Raw genomic sequence first — 19,213 nt, forward strand, 5'->3', positions numbered from 1 at the left:
TCAAGATGCATCTGTGGATACATGAAAAGGTACGGTTGGCCTTCCTGACCGCATCCCCACACTGTCGGACCATGTTCATTTTGGCATCAAGCCCACCCCTGTAACCTGTCTAGGTCCAATTGCAGCCTATTGCTCCCTTCCAGCGTGCCCACATCCCCCCACATCTTAGTGTCATCAGCAAATTTGAATAGGGTGCTTTTTACCCCCTCGTCCAAGTCACTGATGAAGATGTTGAACAGTGCAGGTCCGAGGACCGAGCCCTGGGGGACCCCACTGCCCACATCCCTCCAGGTCGAAAATGATCCGTCCACCACCACTCTCTGGGTGCAGCCCTCCAGCCAGTTAGCGACCCATTTGACTGTGTAGGTGTTGATGCCACAGTCCCCTAGTTTTTTTATGAGAATGGGGTGAGAGACAGTGTCGAAGGCCTTCCTGAAGTCCAGAAAGACTACATCCACTGCTACCCCTACATCTAAGGATTTTGTGACCTGGTCATAGGAGGCCACCAGGTTGGTCTGACAGGACTTGCCTCTGATGAACCCATGTTGGTTGCCCCTAAGCATAACCTCCCCTGCTGGCCCCTCGCGGATATGTGCCAGGATAATTCTCTCAAAAAGCTTACCCAGGATCGAGGTAAGACTAACTGGCTTATAGTTCCCAGGGTCCTCCTTCCTCCCTTTTTTGAAAATGGGAACCACTTTGGCCCTTTTCCAGTCATCTGGCACCACACCAGAGCAGCTTGAGTGCTCGTAAAGCCGTGCCAGGGGTCCTGCAATGACCTCTGCTAATTCCCTCAGCACTCTGGGGTGGAGGTTGTCAGGACCAGCTGATTTAAATACCTCCAGTCCCTCTAGAAGTTCCCTGACTAGATCCTCACTGACCCTAGGCCTGGGTGCACCTCACCCAGGGCCGGAGGGGGTCCTGGTGGACAGCTGGTCTGGTTCCTGCTCAGGAAAATGGAGGCAAAGAAATCATTAAATAGGTTAGCCTTGTCGTCTGGTGTGACAACCAGATTTCCTAGTGTGTCTTGGAGAGGCCCCACGTTACCGGGTACCTTCTTTTTGCCCCCTATGTATTTAAAAAAGGACTTCTTGTTAGAGTTAGGCTAAAACCAAAATGATCCAGGCTCCACTGAGATTGCTAAGACAGTCTCTTTCTGATAAGATTCATCTCATCTTTCCATTAGAAGCCTCCTAGCACTCCATAGATAGGTGCCATTATCATTATTGTACTTTGGCAGGTATAGAACTGGAGGCATAGGACAATTCTGTGGTTGAGTATGGGGCAATTTTATAAAATCTTGGGGCCGGAACAGACCTCAGGAGATCATTTAGTGCAACTACCCTAGACAAAAATCATTCAGACAGACCATTGATGCAGAAGTGATGCTGTTCTCAGTTATAACTTGTTCTGGCAATCCTGTCCTCACAAGCAGACTTCACAGTTTTTTCTACTGTCTGTAATTCTATAATGGTTTTCATATACAAAAAATGTCTGGCCATTTAGGGCATGTCCACACATGCAACCATGTGCACTTGCAGCAGCTCAAATAGAAGCTGTGCAAATTTGAGCCGGGGCTTTTTGCCTCGGTGCATGTGCTCAGACATGCACTTTGTTGTGTAGCAAACTGTGCCACTTAGGGCAAATAACCCTGCCCTGGCTCCTCCCAGATCTGCAGGCAGGGGGAGCTAGAGCCCAGGGCCAGCACCTGTGCTGTCCCCAGCACCTGTGCTGTCCCCAGCAGTATAAAAAGCTTCCCTGTCCTGGCCCCATCCATACAAAAAGCTGCCCTGGCAAGCAGCTCAGAGCTACTTGCTCTCAGGAGCTTCTGGGTACCAGCCAATTGGTACCTGGGGACACTACCCATTGTGCCAGCTGGACTGCAGCATCCCAAATCCATTTTTAAAAATACCCCAAAATCCATGTTCTTCCACAATTAAAACACAAGACCACTCTATACACACACACATCTATAGACAGAGAGACAGTGATCAGTTGGGTAATGCTTTATTGGTATATTTACAATGTTAAAGCAATTTGGAAGCCTACCAGTGTCTCTATCATCATGATAAAATAAATTCTAAATACCTATATTTGCTGATGTGTGCTTTTGGTTTTCTTCACACATAACGGGTGTGTGATGGGGGGATGTGGTGTTTGCAGGAAGGGGGTGGGAAAGGGTGTAGGGGAAGGCGGGTGGGTGTGTGGCAGATGTGGGTTGGTCTGTGGGTAGGTGTGGGGCAATTGCAGGGGGGCTGTGGGTGTGGGGGAACTTGTGGAGGGGCACACGGCCCCAGCCCCCCCTGCCCAGGGTCCCAGGCACCCTGGAGGGCCACAGACCCCCCTGCTCAGGGCCTGCAACTGACCTTTCGCAGCAGCAGAGGGAGGACCATGTGCCGAGCCCAGGCAGGTCCTGCCGGCCCTGGGGCTGCTCCTGCTGCCTGGCCAGGCCGGTGTCATGGTGGCAGGACCTGGCGCAAAATGTGGGGACCATGTGCCGGGCCCAGCCAGCCCTGGGGCTGCTCCTGCCACCCAGCCAGCCCGGCCATGGGAATGGCCTGGCCGGGTGGCAGAGAGGCCCCAAGGGCAGCAGGACTAACCTGGGCCCAGCACGCGGTCTCCACATGCCATACTGGGTCCTGCCACCACGAGACCAGCTCTGCTGGGTGGCAGACGTGCCTCAGGGCCGTCAGGACCCGGCTTGGCTTGGCACATGGTCCGCAGCGCCGCACTGGGTCCTGCCTCTGCCCTGCTGTGCCTATGGGGAGGTGCCACATGGCGGGACCTGGGCCAGCCCCATATGGCTCACTGGTCTGGCTTTACACTGGAGCGGGTCACACGGAGCCGTGCGACCTGCTCTGGTGCAAAGCCGGACTAGCGAGCCGCATGGGTCTGGGCCAGGTCCTCACCCCCCGCAGCCCCAGGGAACTTGTTCCCACATGTGCCTCTTGCCCCCTCTCAAAGGGGTTTGAGATGGGGCATGAGACACATATGCACTCGTCTGGATGCTCCCTTAGAGTGGGAATCTACCACCACTAAGTACATCATCCCTAGACATGGTCCTGCTAAATCAATATGGAGCCATTGCCGGGAATGGATGACCATTCCCATGCATGTGATGGTGCTAATTTGGGCATCTTCTGTACTTATTGACATCCCATACATGTCTAACAAGGGGTTCTATTTGTTGATCCATACTTGGCCACTATACAAGGCTTCTGGCTAATGGCTCATTTTTATGATTCCTAGGTGCCCTATGTGTAGCTCTTCTAAAATCTTGTGCTCAGTTTGCTAGGTATAACAACCCAAATACCCCTCATGACACATCCTTGATATTCATTTTTGCATACATGATAGGGTGCTAAATTAGGATTGTTCATATATTTCTAAACTTTTAGGGTTGTTTCATATACCTGTGCCAGTGTGGGATCTTTCTTGGGTTCTTGCCTAATCACACTACAGGTGACTGGGGCATACTCCAGCTGAAATGTTAATTTCAGTGAATTGTGTGGATAATTTCAGTGGATTTCTACTCCAGAAGGCTCCTTTACTGGTAAATGAGAGAGTTCATCAGCATTTCCACATGCCTTTATTCTTTTGTACTCAAGACCATAACTGTAACCAGTTAAAAAGAGAGCCTATTGCACATGCCACATTTCTCCTAGACACTCCTTTCTTAGGATGGAGAATTGAAACTAAAGCCCATTGATCTGTGGCCAATGTAAACTTTATTCACTGTAGATACTGGTTAAATTTCTCCACTCCCCACACCAGACTTAAAGCTTCTTTGTCTATCTGTGCACAATTCCATTGTGCTGCTGTAAGTGAGTGTGATGCAAATGCTGTAGGCCAGTGGTTCTCAAACTCTTTTTTTCGCGGACCACTTGAAAATTGCTGAGGGTCTTGGTGGACCACTTAATAAACTTTTTTTTGTTCTACATATCAAAGCACGCAACTCAGATTTTAATATCAGTAGTCTTAGATTTCTAATGCGATGGATATGCCTGTTTTTTGAGCAAAGTTCTGGGAAGCAGGATGTAATGTTTGTCAGCTTTAGCTTTAGGTCTCCTTTCTGTGGACCAGCGTTGGTCCGTGGATCACAGTTTGAGAGCCTCTGCTATAGGCTGTTCAGTACTATCGCCCATAGTATGTGACATAACAGCCCCAGTGCCATATGGGGATGCATCACATGTTAGCTCCATAGGCACTGATGGGTTAAAGTGGACAAGCAACCTATCAGATGTCACCTTTTCTTTCTAGGAAAGCTTTCTGACATGCACATGACCAAACCCAATTGTGGTTCATTTGCACCAACCAGTTTGAAAGGTACAAAGTTGCGAGGTTTGGTACAAATTTACTGCTTTAATCTTGTCTTGAAATTTGTGTAGGCCTTGCGTTGATAATATGTCCACAATAAACAGCTGACTCATGATGCAAAATGCAGTTTTTCCAAAGACTCGCTTGCAACCTGTATTTTTCTAGATGTCTGAATTTCTCAGTTCTTCATCATTTCCACCAGTTAGAAAAATGTCATCCAAATAACGCTGTGTTCTTAGAATGTCTTGTAACACTTGACTCATGGTTTGTTGCCACAGCAGGGGCAGAGGCAATACTGAACACTCATCTATTACACTGGTATAACTCTTTTAGCATATATTTATACTAAGGTAACCTTTTGAATCTTCTACTTCTATCTGTAAGTAAGCTTGTACTAAATCAATGTTGCTAAATCTCTGCCCTCCCCCCTCGGACCTCCCTTGCTAATGTGGCAGTGATAGCTTCAGTTCAAGGTAGGGGATATTTATCAACTTTCAGTACAGTGTTTCTAGTAACCTTAAAGTCCCCTCATGTACTTACTGCATCACTTTTTATCAGTTGGCACTATAGGTATGCCCCATTCACTTCAGACTACTTTTGAAAGTATGCCTTCTCTTTCTTGGTGGTCCAATTCCATATCTGCCTTGGCATGCAGGCTGTAAGGAACTAGCCAAGCTTGGTGAAATTTGGCCGGTTCATTTTCATCTAATCATTATCCTAGCTCTGATGTGTTTTAAAGTTCCTATGCCTGCCTTACACATGTCAGAGGCCTGGTTTAATACGCCTTCTAATTGTTGTCTAACTGTTTCTGCAGGGACCTTTGAAAGTGCCTGAAGCATCTTTACACAATTCCAGTCCTGGGGAATCTCTCTTAACCATTCACAATCCCATGTAAGTCTAAGATGCACTGCTTATTATTATCTTCTACAGGCACTGACATCACCTCCTTTGGCATGATCTCTCTCGTATATGTTTTAAATAATGCCTTCTGCTCTTTTAATTTAATATTTTTAGACATTTTTTTGATATTTGGAATATGAGGTAACAAATGCCACAGAGCCTGTCTCTGGGGTGTCAGCCAGATGGCTGACATCACCTTTGTTCACATGATATAGGCCCAGACTAGCTACTCTATCCTTAGTATATATTACACATACTTTTTATTTTCTTTCTTATACCTTACCACATTTTCTCCTCTTTTGTCCTCCTCTTACCATGGCACACTGCCTGGATATGTCCTATTTTACTACAGCTTTGACAGTAGTGTTCTTTAAACCAACAATTAGTTGGTGTGTGAGATCCTTTTCCACATGGATAGCATACATCAGGCTGCAGCCTGCACAGGCTCTTTGGTTGCATATTTAATAACTGATTCATTCATATTTCCATAGGTACTCTTCCATGAAATTCTATGGCCTCCTTTGCTACAGCTTCCATAGCTAATGAAATCTCAATAAAAATTTCAAGGTTAGATTTCTTCCTGTGTTAAGAGCTTCGTTTGTATGGCTGTATTAAGTAGATCCCATACAAAGGTGTCTCTGAGGGCCCCATTAAGTCCATCCTTAAAATTGCAATGTTTGGACAATTTCTACAACTCTTGTTGCAAAAGAAGAAATAGATTCACCTTCAAGTTGATTTCTGTTGTGGAACCTGAACCTTTTGGCAATAAATAATGGATTAGGTGCTAGATGCTCTTGGACATTTTTCATGAATTCCTTTAAGGTTTTGCTTGCTGACTTTTCTAGGATGAGCAGGCTCCAAAGTAAACGATATTCTTCCTTCCATTAAAAACTCAGTAATGCAGCCACATGTTTCCATGGAGAAATCTTATTTCTTACAAAAAAAACTGTGCCAGGAACTCTATATACACAGGTCAGCTCTCCAGGATGCTATTATAAAGCCCAATTTTTCCAATATAAGCAGGCTGTAACAGGCTGTATGTTTCAGGGGGCCTGCATGGTTTCAGGGGCTGCAGCCAGCAAGCAACTGATTGCAGACTTGCAAGGAGGACTAGCCCAGCTGCAGGCAGCAGAACCTGATTAGAGGCTGCCTAGGGAGTGGGATCAGCTGAGGCAGATAACTACCTGGCATCCAGGCAGTTAAAAGGGCTCCCAGGGAACACAGGCAGGGTTAGTAAGGAAGTGACAGAGCAGTGGGCTGAAAACTGGACATTGGAGGGCTGCAAGTGAGAGCGGCGTGTTGAGAGGGAAAGAATCAGTGGGTCAGCTTATGGAGGTGCCTGGGGCTCATGCCAGCAGAGCCTGTCTCCCAGAGGACTGCAAGTGCAGTAGAGAAACTGAGTTAGCCCTTCCTGTGGCCAAAGGGACAGGGGAGAGAAGGGTGACCACCTTTTTTAAATGTAAAGGTGGGACACGTGCCACCCCACTCCCCCCAGTCTCCCTTGCCTCTGCTGGTGGCATAGCTGGAGTGGAGCAGAGTGGGGGTGAATGCAGGCTGCCCACTGCAGGTTCAGGGCTCCCTACCCTGCTGCCCTTCCCCTGGGAGCCCCATGCTGGCTACACACACCTTTACCTGACAGGCAGCAGAGGGTGGTACAGCTCCATGCTGCCACTGTCCCTTCTGCTGCTAGATAGGTGGCACAGGGCTCCCAGGGGCATGGCAGCAGGGTGGGGAGCCCTGAGCCTGCAGCAGGCAGCCTGTATCTGCCTTTGCCCTGTGCAGAAATCTTGGGGGGCACGTATATTTTGTCATAAATAAATTAAACTTCATAAATAAATTACTCCAGCCACAAGTGTAGGAAAGAATACTGCCAGATTTCAAATGTACTTAAAGTGAAAGTACACCTACTCTGGCATTAGCAGATTCAACACAAAGTAACTTTAGATTCACATGTGCTGATTCAACATATTCACATATGTCACAAATATGCTCAAGGAAGAGGACCATGCCACCCATTATGAAAAAAGACAAAACCACCAGGGTCCAATCCAACCTGAACACTTCTTCCTAGACCCAAATGTGATGTTACTCCACTCATGGTCAGATCAATCAAGGCCCTCTAGCCAGGAACCTCTGCATTTTTTAAAGCCTAGCAGAAGTACTGCTATTCTTCCCCCCCGCAAAAAAAAAAAAAAAAAAAAACCCCCAGCCTTAACGTTGAGTATCCAATGCTGTTTAGGAAGGCGAATCCTTGCCCTAACACCCATAACAAGAGGAAAGGAAAAAAATCCTTCCTGGTTCTATGTGCTGACGCAAAGCCTAGAAACATGTGCAAAAACCAAACACCCTCCACACTGCATAGCAATCTGAGGTCCCCAAACAGAGCTTCATGTATCACACCCTGACTGGGGAACCAGAAGTCCCTGGTCTGTCATTCTATCTTCTCTTGAAACATCTCAGTTTCCATAACTTTCTCATAACCAAGCCAGATGTGGAACAATACTTCATTCTCCTGCTACTGACCATGGTCCTCTCTGATTTTCAACTGCTTGGGGTTACAGAGCACTTCTGGCTCAGGAGAAAACCCAGGTCTTCTGGCATGACATTTCCTGTGTGTTCTTCTAGAGTAAGTTCCCTCACGGTTCACTAGTAACAATTTCAGGGCTTGAAAACCTGCTTGCCTTGAGTGAGTTCTGTGTGGTCATCCCCTGAAGAACCTGCATATTCATTTAATAATGGCTCAGTGGGGAATGTGGGAATACATTTCTAGCCTTTCTGGTTGAGGAGACTTCCACAGATGTAGCCAGGGGCTGCCTGAGCCTGTGAACCCACAGCTGCACCACTGCCACAATTGTGGGGCAGCAGCAGCTGGGGCAGCTAGAAGTGTGCCAGGGTGAGCTCAGCTGCCCCCACTGAAGTCCATGGATGGAGCTTTGACTATTGTCTCCATGCAGAGGGCTGTTTGGGAGTGGGTACCTTACATAAGGATGGCAGAAGGACCCTACTTTAAGAGATCTCTGCTTGATGAGATGCCTGGGGGAATACCAGGAAAGGGGTCTTAGCTCAAGGTAGGCAGAAAATGAGCTCTCCTTCTTGGTTCCAGGCTGGCCAAGGGGCTCTTTTCAATGCAGAACAATGAACCTTGGCTTTGGTGGGTTGGCTGGAGTTCAGGCCGGGAAGAGGTGTGGCAAATAGTATATATTAGGTGCGGATTTACATTGCAACCTGGACTGGTAGATGTGCTAGACCACCCACCTAAACTAGGGTCCTTTGGCCAGGGTTGGCACTGGTTTGAAATCAACCCTGTGATTCACAGCATTGAACTGCACAGGCAGTATAGAAATATAGTCCCTTCTTACGCTTGGAAGTAGAAAGGACCACACATACTGATGACTCCCTGAATGCATTGATGCATTCATCAGGGCTGATTGCCTGAGTCACAACTTTGAATTAGGGGTAGTTAAACCTTTTGCCTTTTTTTTCCTTCCCCACAGTAAAGTGAAGGCTTTGTAAAATGCCAGCTATTTTTAGCATGCTCACAGATAATTAGCAAGACTAATTAAAACTCGAACATTAAACCCAAGAAAAAGATGAGTCCCAGAAGTTCCCTATGACTATGCAAGCGTAGCAGAACATAAAACCAGAATGTACGTTTAGAGTATTTTAAACCTGCTTGAAGTGAACAAAGCAGGGAGAGATCAATAGTTTTTCTAGAAGAAAGGTTTGTAGAGATGCCAGCTTCTTAATGTGGCCTCTGCTGTCAGCATGATTGATAACAGATTATTTTGTCATTTTCTGTGTTGCTCAACCTGCAAGGAGTTTGCTATCAGGTGATGTTTATGGGTACATGCCTTTCAGAAAAGGAATGAACTGTAAGACTTCCTACAGAGATGGGCAACATTTCTTTTGGCTGCTGTGATATCTATCTTATTGAAGTCAATAGAGAAAACCGCTGTAAGATGCACAGAGCCCAACTGGCTGGACTTCAGAGAATTCTCTCAGGGGTGTGGTTTGAGCAGAAACTCTCAGCCAAGAAAATGCTATTTCTAATGTTAGTTCTAATACTAGTTCCCCTTGATGAGCCTGGACAAGTCTTAACTGCTTCTGCCTCTGTAAAAAGAGAGCAAGAAAACTTGTTGCACAGTGGAGCTGTGAGCAACGTAGGTGTTTGTGAAGTGCTGTGACGATGACAAGCATAAAGTACCTCTGCAAGGCACAGAGGAAGCCTATACACTACAGAATGTTGTTGTCCCAAAGCAGTTTTCACTGTCAAATTGTGCAAGGAAAGGCTTTAAGCATACGTATCAATTAGAAAGGTGATTTTGTTTGACCGATGGGCACCTAAATTGCATAGTGACAGTGAAGAATACTGCGCATCATTGCCCAGAGTGCAGTACATTTTGGGTTCGGAATTAGTTTACTGAGGATTAAAGTAAATCATTTAGTTCGACTTTCAAATTAGTTAAAAATGGGTCCTGGAAGAAATGTAGCACTGGGTCAAGTGGTGGTGATTCCAAAAGGCTTTAATAATGAAATAAGGCACTTGTCAAACCTCCATATAGCTGAATCCCCTTTGAAATCTCTGTTTCTGGTGAAACACTGTGGACACATCTACATGTTCATTAACGTGCCATAATTATGGTGCATTAAGTTTAGTACCTGTAATAACAAGTATTAACTTAATGCACTGTAGTTGGCACTACTGTGCATTAGTGCAGATGAACCCTTTTTAGGTGACATTAGTGAGCATTAGACTAAGTCTACTGTACATTAGCACAGTTTTTGCCAGCTGGGCCAATGTGCAATAGAGTTAGTCTAATGCACGTTGAACATCTCATGTAGATGCGCCCCCAGACAACAAAACTGCCCCTGTAGTAATTAGCTAAGGGGGCTAAAGCTGACCTTAAAACACAGTTTTATCTAACGTAAGAGCATGAACACTTTGGCATGGTAGGGACAGCTCAGTGGTGCTTGCTTGACATTGCCACAATGTGAAGTGAGGTCAACCAGGCTACTTGCATGTGCCTGCTTAGACCCTGTAGTTAAACCTGATGGCCAAAGTATTTACAAATCCAGGGAGTTCAGGCCTCACTCACTTTTACCCCTCTTTTAATAGCATGTTTTTGTTTCCTTTGTCCCAGAAATTTTCAAACCTTGTGGGACTACTTTTCATTCTGCAAACGTTATAGGCTTGTTTTGATCAGTTCAAGTTCCAAAAGCATTTTTATAACTTTCCTTTCTGAATTGTGATAACTGGCTTTAAGGAAGGCTGAAAGTGATGAATGCACAAGAGGGCAAAGGGAAGACTCAGGACTTGCTTGCTGAATCCCATTTCCAGTGGTTTTAGAGATAAAAAGATTATAAGTCTGAAAAACAGAGCTTTCCAGGGCTTCAAGTGATAAGATACAGTCTAGAAAATCTTCCACAATTTGATGTAAGACGACTTATTCTTCTGATATGATTGGCAAAGTTGTTGTGGTGGAGAACATAGCTAAATCTTTGAGATAAGTACTTTGAAAAGAAAAGGTATAAAACACTTGCAGATAACAGCTTAACACTTATGTCTTTCCTCTTCTCTTACCTCTTTAAGAAGTAAGCATGGTAGTATTTAGGCTCCCTGAGCAGGTAAGGGGCCTAAACCCCCAGCTGATGGGACTCAGCATGAAATCAGTGGAGCTATGCCAATTAGCATAAACTGAGAATGTGGATGTAGAACTTGAACATGAAAATGCACTGCTCTCATTAAATAATCTTTCTATAAACTCAGTTATACTTCTCAATTGAGAAATGTATAGATTACTGATCTGAGGATAGTAATCTAAGGTTCATCATCATACCTTGTGTGCATCTGAGTATTAGTTGCAGTTCTGAGTGGTGGAAGAGAATGCAAATATTCTGGACCTTTGTTCTGCATGCCTTTTCAAGGAAGCAAGACTGAATAAATACATGGCTATGCAAAATGCTGTAAGTATTCAAAGGCCTGCAGAGAAAGTCTGGTACAGGGCAAGTGATACTGTTCTTTTTGTGCTTTAACAACATCTTTGATCCAGGACAGCTCCTGTGACATGGTTCATTAGAAAGTATGTGGTGTTGGAAATATGCAGTGTAATTGTAGAAGCCAGACCACACTATGACTGTTAGATTTAAATTTAAGTTTCATCAGGGTATATATATATCACTGCCAGCTATAGAAAACTCCTATCCAGGTACAACTGCTAAGCCTTTGAAAAAGTTCAGCACACCTGATCTACAATATCCACAGTTGTTATTAATTAATACCTTTTTTGGGGCAAATGAAAGTTAGGTATAGGCATTTTAATCCCTGACTCCACAGGACAACAAATTTGATGATTCAATGTGTTTTTCTACCTTCAACTTCTATTATTATCATGCAGTCATTTTTAAACAGTGTTATTGAGAGCAACAAATGTCTTGGTGATTAAAATGATTGATGGTAAATAAATGCAGAATGTTGTTTTTGCTATTGTTACAGATTAAAACTAATAGTATAACAAGAGATGTTATTGTTGCCTAAGAAAGTGTTTCTGGTGTGTTGACAAAGGCTATATAAAGTAATGCAAGATGGTGTACGGTGTAGGCAGTCTTGTGGGTGCAAGCTTTACCTCCACCAGAAGGCTTGCTGGAATAATGATTTCAGATTACCCTTTTTTGGTATAGACTCCTTTTTGTGCTGTGGTTGGGGTACTTGCTGGAGAGGTGGGTTTGGTATAGACTACATCTTGTCTTAATGTCCCCAGCAAATCTAAATGTCTTTTCTTAGACACCTGTCACACCTCTGGCCTACTTCACACTGAACAAAGCTATAGCATTGATATTGGCTGTAACATTGATACTGGCTTGCTGGTCCTACCTCTGTCTTCCACTGATGCCCTAATGCCACACAGCATCATTCTGCCCATGGAAAAGTCCCATCTATGGTGCTTGAGATGCTGATAGGCATGTCTATACAAGACACTGCACAGTAGCCTAATAATATTGCACAGTAGCATGCAGGTCAAAAACCATGCTAATACACTACTGTGCATGTGTTATTAGGCTACTGCACAGTAAGCATCATAAAAAACCCCATGTGCTGGCACTACTGTGAAGTTATGCATTCAGTTAGTACTTCTTTAAGCAAGTACTAAAGTAAATGCACAGTAACCACTGTGCATTAATGAATGTGTAGACGTTCCTGACTTGCAGTATTTGGTGGGGTCCTTGTAGCTATATGCACAAAGAACAGCTGAGCTTTACATACAGAACTGTGGTTACTACAAGGCTGGTGTGACCCCTTTTCTCTCCATCAAGAACAGCTCTGTGGGAGAGACTGCTTTAGGTAAACAATAGCATTCCATGCAGAAGCTCGGATCAAGGAGCCCTGACAGGCATTGACTTAATGTTGCCTGACCAAATTTGGCACTGGATCTTACAGTCAAGTCAAGGATGTAGGACTAGAGCCAGGAAGGTACTTGGGAGTTGCAATGCCAGCTTTGGGTTGTCTGGCACCCACCATGGAATCCAGACTGATACGTCAGGCATGAATGCTTTCTGCACAATGCATGGGAAAGGTCAGGGTGGGGTTGGGTGCTGTGCAGGGAGCTGCCTAGAGCAGGCCAAGAAGAAGTGCTGAGCATGGGACAGTGCCTAAACATTGGCCCTTATTTTGGGCTCAAGGACTCTCCTCCACTAGCAATCCAGAACCAGGGGAGAATGAGATTCACTGGGGCAGAGAACACAAGAGAGACCATGACTGTAGCTTAGTAGTTAGGGCACCATGGGGAGGAGAGTCCTGAGTTCTGGTTTTGGCTACCAGAAGTGCTCATGCCTCTTATGCATTTTACATGGAGCAAGTCCTTGAGGAAGGAATGGAATCCAGGGACCTCCCTTTCTTTCCCATGTGACAGCCCTGACCACTAGGCTTGCTCTAGCATCACACTCCCTTTTGTGCTGTGGTCCCTCCATCCTTCCCTCCCTTGGGCCCAGTGCATCCCCATTTCTGCACAATGGCCCTGATTCACTAGAAGGGGTAGTGTTCTACTCCAGAATGGCCTGTAGACTTGTGGTTGGGGAACTTGCCGGAGAGTTGGGTTTGAACCCCTCAGGCAGAGGAAGGAACTTCTTATGTCCTGGTTTACTGCTGTACCCACGAGGCTGTTATATGAAAGTGGAGTAGTAGCACCATCACTCCTCCTTCCCCCACTCTTGTGTTTTAAAAGTAAATGGTGGATGCAACTGGATTAGGCATGGAACCCCATCCTGGCACTGTGCATCAGGGGTGCTCTGAGGATGCCTACTGTACAAAGCTCCTTAGGAGGCAGCATGCAGAGAAATGCCTAGTTTCTGATTCCCAATAGGGCTCAGTTGTGAGAGAGACACTGAGTGTCTCAGCAGTCTCAAGACTAAAGCATGTCTGGTTGTGTGCAAAAGCAAGACATTAGGGGCATGGGACTCTTTGTGGTCAAAATCTGAGGTACGTGTGGAGGTCAGGCACTCCAAGGGTCAGGCAGCAGGTGAGCTGGGGTTTTCAGGATCCCAAGTTTGGGATCCAGATTCTGCCTAAGTTTCACCTTGGGAATCAGCCCTTTCTTGGATCTGGTGCAAAATGCTCAAATTTGTGGTGTTACCCTCCATCACTGTCTGCAGATATTGGATGCACATACCTTTGTGAAGCTTGAAGAGGAAGCAGCTTGCATTCCAGTAGAGGGAGCTTTAATCTTTGGAAGGAAATGGATGTCAGTGATAACAGCTGATGCATAGTTTGCAATGGATTTTGGTATTATCTGGGAGCAAATGACTTGTCCTATTTAAGCCCCAGAGGTGCATCAATAGGACAAGGAGAGAAGTGAAAGCTATCCTTCTGTCAAGGCATAGTCCTATCTCAGTGATTTAAGCAAGGTCTTTGAAATAGCTAAGGTGTTAGGTTTCTTATCACTTGGAACTGGCCCATTTTACTTTCCAAAATCCATTTTCTCTCCAAGACTGGGTTAAATGCAGTGCTAACCTGTTTATTTCCAGAAGCTCCAGAGGTCTTTCATAGTTTCATAGTTAGAAGGGACCTGAGCAGATCATCAAGTCCAACCCCCTGCCCAGGGCAGGAAAGAAAGAAAGCTGGGGTCAAATGACCCTGGCTAGGTGATTACCTAGCCTCCTTTTGAAGACCCCCAGGGTAGGAGCGAGCCCCACTTCCCTTGGAAGTTGGTTCCAGGTCCTAGCTACCCTGTGAAGTAGTGCCTCCTTTCCATCTTGTCTCTATTAGAAGTTGTGCAAGCAGGGTGAGTTTGGAGCCTGCTGTTCCTTCTAGCTGTGGTAATGACCATTACAAGTGGAAAGGCCATCTGCAGGCTGGTGTAAAGTGCATTAAGGCAGTGGTTCATAACCTTTTCAGTACCAGGACCCATTTGTAGATGCTGATAGCCAGTCCCTGCCCAGTAAATAGTTTAAGTAGAAAATAGCTCCCTGGCCCTATCACTCCCAACCCACAGCTCCCCACCACCTCCCAGCCTTGCTGGTGCTTCTCACTCCTGATTTGCTGCCCACAGGCACCAGCCTCCTAGTGTGTGGGGTAGGGGGCAGCAGGTGTGTGGGACCAGGGGTGGGGGGTGGGTGGGTATACCTCCTTAAATTTGTGCACCCCCAGTGGGCATGGGGCTGTAGCCTGGCCAGACCAGCAAGGGCAGGAGCTGCCCTGGTGGAATTTGGTGTGGGAGGAGAGAGTAGGGTGGTGAGACTGTGAGACTCATTGCTACTGCCACCACCACTGAGACTCCTGTGTGCCTCCCCCGCATCTCCCCTCCAGGGTAGAGCTGCAGCCTGAGGGGAGCTGTGGTGGCAATGCCATGGTGATGGGGTAGAGCCGTGGCCCAGCGGCTGGCGGCAAGAGGAGGTGCGGGCAGTGTAGCCTCCCCATCCATTAATCATCACGCTACTGGCAGCATAGCTGGTGCGTGGGTCCCAGTGGTGGTGGCAGCAACTAGTCTCACCACCCCACTCCACTCTCCCACACCAGGTCCTGCCTCCTGGGCTGCAGAGGTGACTCCTGCCCATACCAGTCTGGCCAAGCTGCAGCCCTGTGCCTGCTGTGAGTGTACACATCTGGGGGGGGGGGCCATATCCCCCCCCCGCCCCACTGATGTGTCACTTGTGCTCCCCCTGCCTCCCTGATGTATTGTCTATGTCTCCCCACCCCCTCCTGCCCCATAGACGTTCCTGTGGGGAGCTGTGGGAGATACTCTCCATGCTGCCTGGCTGTCACGTGCATGTGTGCACACACATATGCATTGTAGTGTCCCCATCTGATTGCCCTCCTCCCACTTCCCCCAGCCCCAAGCAGCCCCTCTCAGGCTGGAACTCTGCCAGCCTGCAAGAGAAAACCCATGGTTTCCCATGCTTTTCTCCTTTAAAGGAGAATCCATTTTTAAAGTTTGTTTGTGACCCTTTCATATATAGTTGTGACCCACTTTTGGGTTGCAGCCCATGGGTTGAGAAACACTGCATTAAGGGATTCACTAAAGCACTCTGTGCTGGTTGCATGGCTAATACAAAACAGCTCAGATGCAGTGTCTTGGTTTCTGCTTATCTCTTAGTTATTCCTTCAGAAAGTGGGAAAACATGGGGTGAGAGAACTGCATGTATTATATGGAGAGCAGCACAAAAGGGTGCAACAGGTGGACTTTGATAGAACTGAATGAGAGGAGTTTCAAATGCCAGATAGCCAACATTTTTTTTTAGATGGGACCCTGCAACATGTCAAAGTTATGATGGCTCATACTGACTGAAAACCTCTTTCATTTAGAGGAATAAACCTTCCCCATGAAGAACTTGCTACTACTTTGCATTCAGAGGCTGAATGGACATCTTGAGATCTATTGGCTTAGCTAGTTGTACTACTGGGGGCAATGTGGCTGCAACTCATCTGACTTTGTATACCTCTCCTGTAATAATCCCAGGTTCATGCCTCAGTTGGAACAAGAGATTGGACACTTCATATCTTCTTTGGTTGCAGACATGGGTGTAATGAGCTTTCCCTATCAGTAAAGTGCTGGCTTGATGTACGAGCTCTTTAGAGACCTGGGCTGGGAATGGATTTTCTGTTTGAGAAGTGTGCTCCATCACCGCTGACTCCTGAGAGGTAAACAACAACAGGAGTTATCTTGTGTTGTCAACACTATACCAGATTGCACCTCCTAGCACTATGGTGATGAGCAGGTTCCTTGTTTATCTAATATGGTGAAGAGGTATTGCGGGTTAGGACTTGCTCTGTGAAGTCCTGTAGAATAGGTTGAAATGCTATTCAAGCCAACTCAATCACTTAATAGTCTTGGTATCTTCACGGAGAGTTGTATCCTGGAGAAACCAAGCCTCTTGGATCTGGAGATTGTCCAAGTATGCATACCCCAACTACTACCTAGTACATCTGTGATCAATTCCTCTTGATGGAGTAGGGGTAGAGAAAAATGCCCTGAATTTGAGTCAAGTCAGTGCCAAGAACACGTGTGCTGGAACAACTAGCATGCTCATTTAATACCTTGCAGGATGAGCAAGAGACTTTAACTAGCTTTATTATTAGTTACACAAAATGTCTGCACAGAGACACGCAACCTAGCCATTTAAAGCAGTTTCTTACTGTAGTTGCTGGACTGGATTTAAAACTTGTGCTACTGATTTATGTTCTTGTTTAGTTATTAACACATTACCCCATTTATGGGCTACATACATATATAACAAGCAACCTATATAAAGATGTTGCTGTTTAATAGAATTTGTCATACTACAAGCTACTGCATAAACCAAACCTATCTATGCAGTATACTGGGACAGAATTGGTTCACCAGCTTATGCCTGGACTCCACACTGGCTTCACATTTTGTTGAGTCCAAGAAATCACTTATAGTCAATGGATTCCCCTAGAATGTTCCGATGGAGGATTATTAGGGCCTTGGGACAATAGACAGGAAAAAATGTCAAATTTTAAACTATCAGCCAGACATAAAACAGTTTTAGGTTAATGAACTTCCCTTTACAGTTTAGCTCATGTTTGATAAGGACAGCATGGAGAAGGCTAAGCTAGTGTTAGTTATTCTTTTGCTGCTAACTGGAAGAGTTGACAAGCACTTTTACTCAAACTTAAGGACATGCACAAAACTAAAGCTATATAGGAGTCACTTGTAGTGTGTGCAGGCTGACTATGCTGAATAAGAAGTGTAGTATATGCCAGATGGCTAACAACTAAAACAAGCATGGCTTTTATCACTTAATTAAAAGTGGTTACAAAACAAATGTAAGCATTTGGTGCTATGTGGGCTTTATCTGCTGCACAAATAAAACTCTGCCTCAAATATAATATGCAAAGAAGTCACTTATGAGAATGACCAGAAATAGATCTGAGAGGTTACACAGCTTTCCATGGGCAAGACAAGCTACGCTAGTTTTCTAGATAAAAAGAGGGGGGGAAAATTCATACCAGTGGTAAAGTAACTTCAAAGGGGTAATGTGGGCCATATACAATTACCATTTGTGCAAGTAAGAATTTCTCTCACATCTAGGAAGACTAGATGCACTGAATTTGTGGCAAAAGCACAGTGCAACCCCTCCATTATTCTTGCATGCAAAACTATTTCAGCTGCCCCAAGAAGTAGTTGCTGCCATGTCAGATTCAAATTTTATAAAATCAAATCAGGTGTGGCAATACCCAATTGTACAGTATACCTTCCAAAATAATACAAAGTATTTGGACTGAGATTATGAATGAATTTCACAGGCACATTCATAAACACAACTATTTTTATTACAAGAACAGTATTTAGTCTATTCAAAGTCAGTGTAACAGCAAAACAAGCATGTTTGTTTATGCAGGCAAAGCTACTTATAAGGCATATTTAAGATACTGTTTCCACTTCAATCTGGCATCTATCTGTTCCATTTTCTTCAAGGTTTAATGGAACCATATCAGCAGGTTCCCTTCCAGGAAATTTTGACATCCTTTCCATTTTCCCTGTAAACAAAACAAAAATGTGTGTGGGGGGGATTAACATTCTCTTAAAGTATGGCATTTTACACAATGGAATTGAACATGTTGGTAGAGGAGGACAACAAATCTAATTCAGCAACATTTCCAGCTAATCTTCTGGCAAAGCCACTATAATTAGAAGCTTTATGCATCACCCTTCAATTGCTTTATGAAAGAAAGCTCTCTTTTTGAATTTGTCATGCATACAAATCTGATACTACTTTGGTTTATAAACGAGATTATTAGCTTGCAACACAGGTTTTAGTAAGTTTGTGTATTTCTCTCTCTCTTAATGCTGGTATCTTTTTCAGAAACATGAGAAACCTGAACTGCACATTTCCTGATTTACTAATGATAACATTTTGTTCTTGACAGAGCAAAGTAAACTCTAGCTGTTTATCATCTGGGAGTGAAAGTCTGTTTTAGGCAAGGATCTAAAGGAGGATATGTGCACCTTTCAGGCCCCCCAACTCAAGTGTGGAAACCAAAGCCCAGAGTTTGGCATATTGGCTCCCTATGCTCAAGCATGGGGAATGCCACATACCTCAGGACAATCCAAATAAGCTTCTCTGCTGAGCAGGGAGCTGCCTAAAGCAAACTCCTCCTTAGTACCAAGTTTGGGCTGCAATGGAGGCACCCCCATCTACTTGAGAGCTGGAGCCCAGAACCCCATCTCCAGGGAAGGCACATAGGGGAAATAAGGGGGCAAGGATCACTCTCTCTTCCCCCACAACCCTCCCAAACTGACTCTTAAAGGAGGAAGCGGTGGTGGAAGCAATCACCTGGTAAAATCAGCTTGCTGTTGAACCACTGCCACTAAGCAGCAAAAATGTAGGATACCCAAGACAGGAACAAGACAGATCATGGCTATGTGGCCATAATGGTTAGGGTACTCAATCAAGGAAAGGGAAGAGGTGTTTTAGGATCTAATCCCTGCACTATTTTTTATCCAATGACTGGGAACGTAAAATGCAAACAGACCTGGCA

General features: G+C 45.3%; 1 protein-coding gene across 1 annotated transcript in view; it reads right to left on the bottom strand.

Moving 5' to 3' along the window:
- Positions 1-17,986: 17,986 nt before the first annotated feature.
- SPINK2 (serine peptidase inhibitor, Kazal type 2) overlaps positions 17,987-19,213 on the bottom strand; it is a 5,000-nt gene continuing 3,773 nt past the window's right edge. Inside the window, exon 3 of the mRNA XM_014521861.2 lies at positions 17,987-18,211. Coding sequence (XP_014377347.1) covers positions 18,166-18,211 — 46 coding nt within the window. The 3' untranslated portion in view covers positions 17,987-18,165. The remainder of the gene's footprint in view (positions 18,212-19,213) is intronic.

The sequence above is a fragment of the Alligator sinensis genome, unplaced genomic scaffold (genome assembly GCF_000455745.1).
Source record: "Alligator sinensis unplaced genomic scaffold, ASM45574v1 scaffold989_1, whole genome shotgun sequence".
Taxonomy (NCBI): Eukaryota; Metazoa; Chordata; order Crocodylia; family Alligatoridae; genus Alligator; species Alligator sinensis.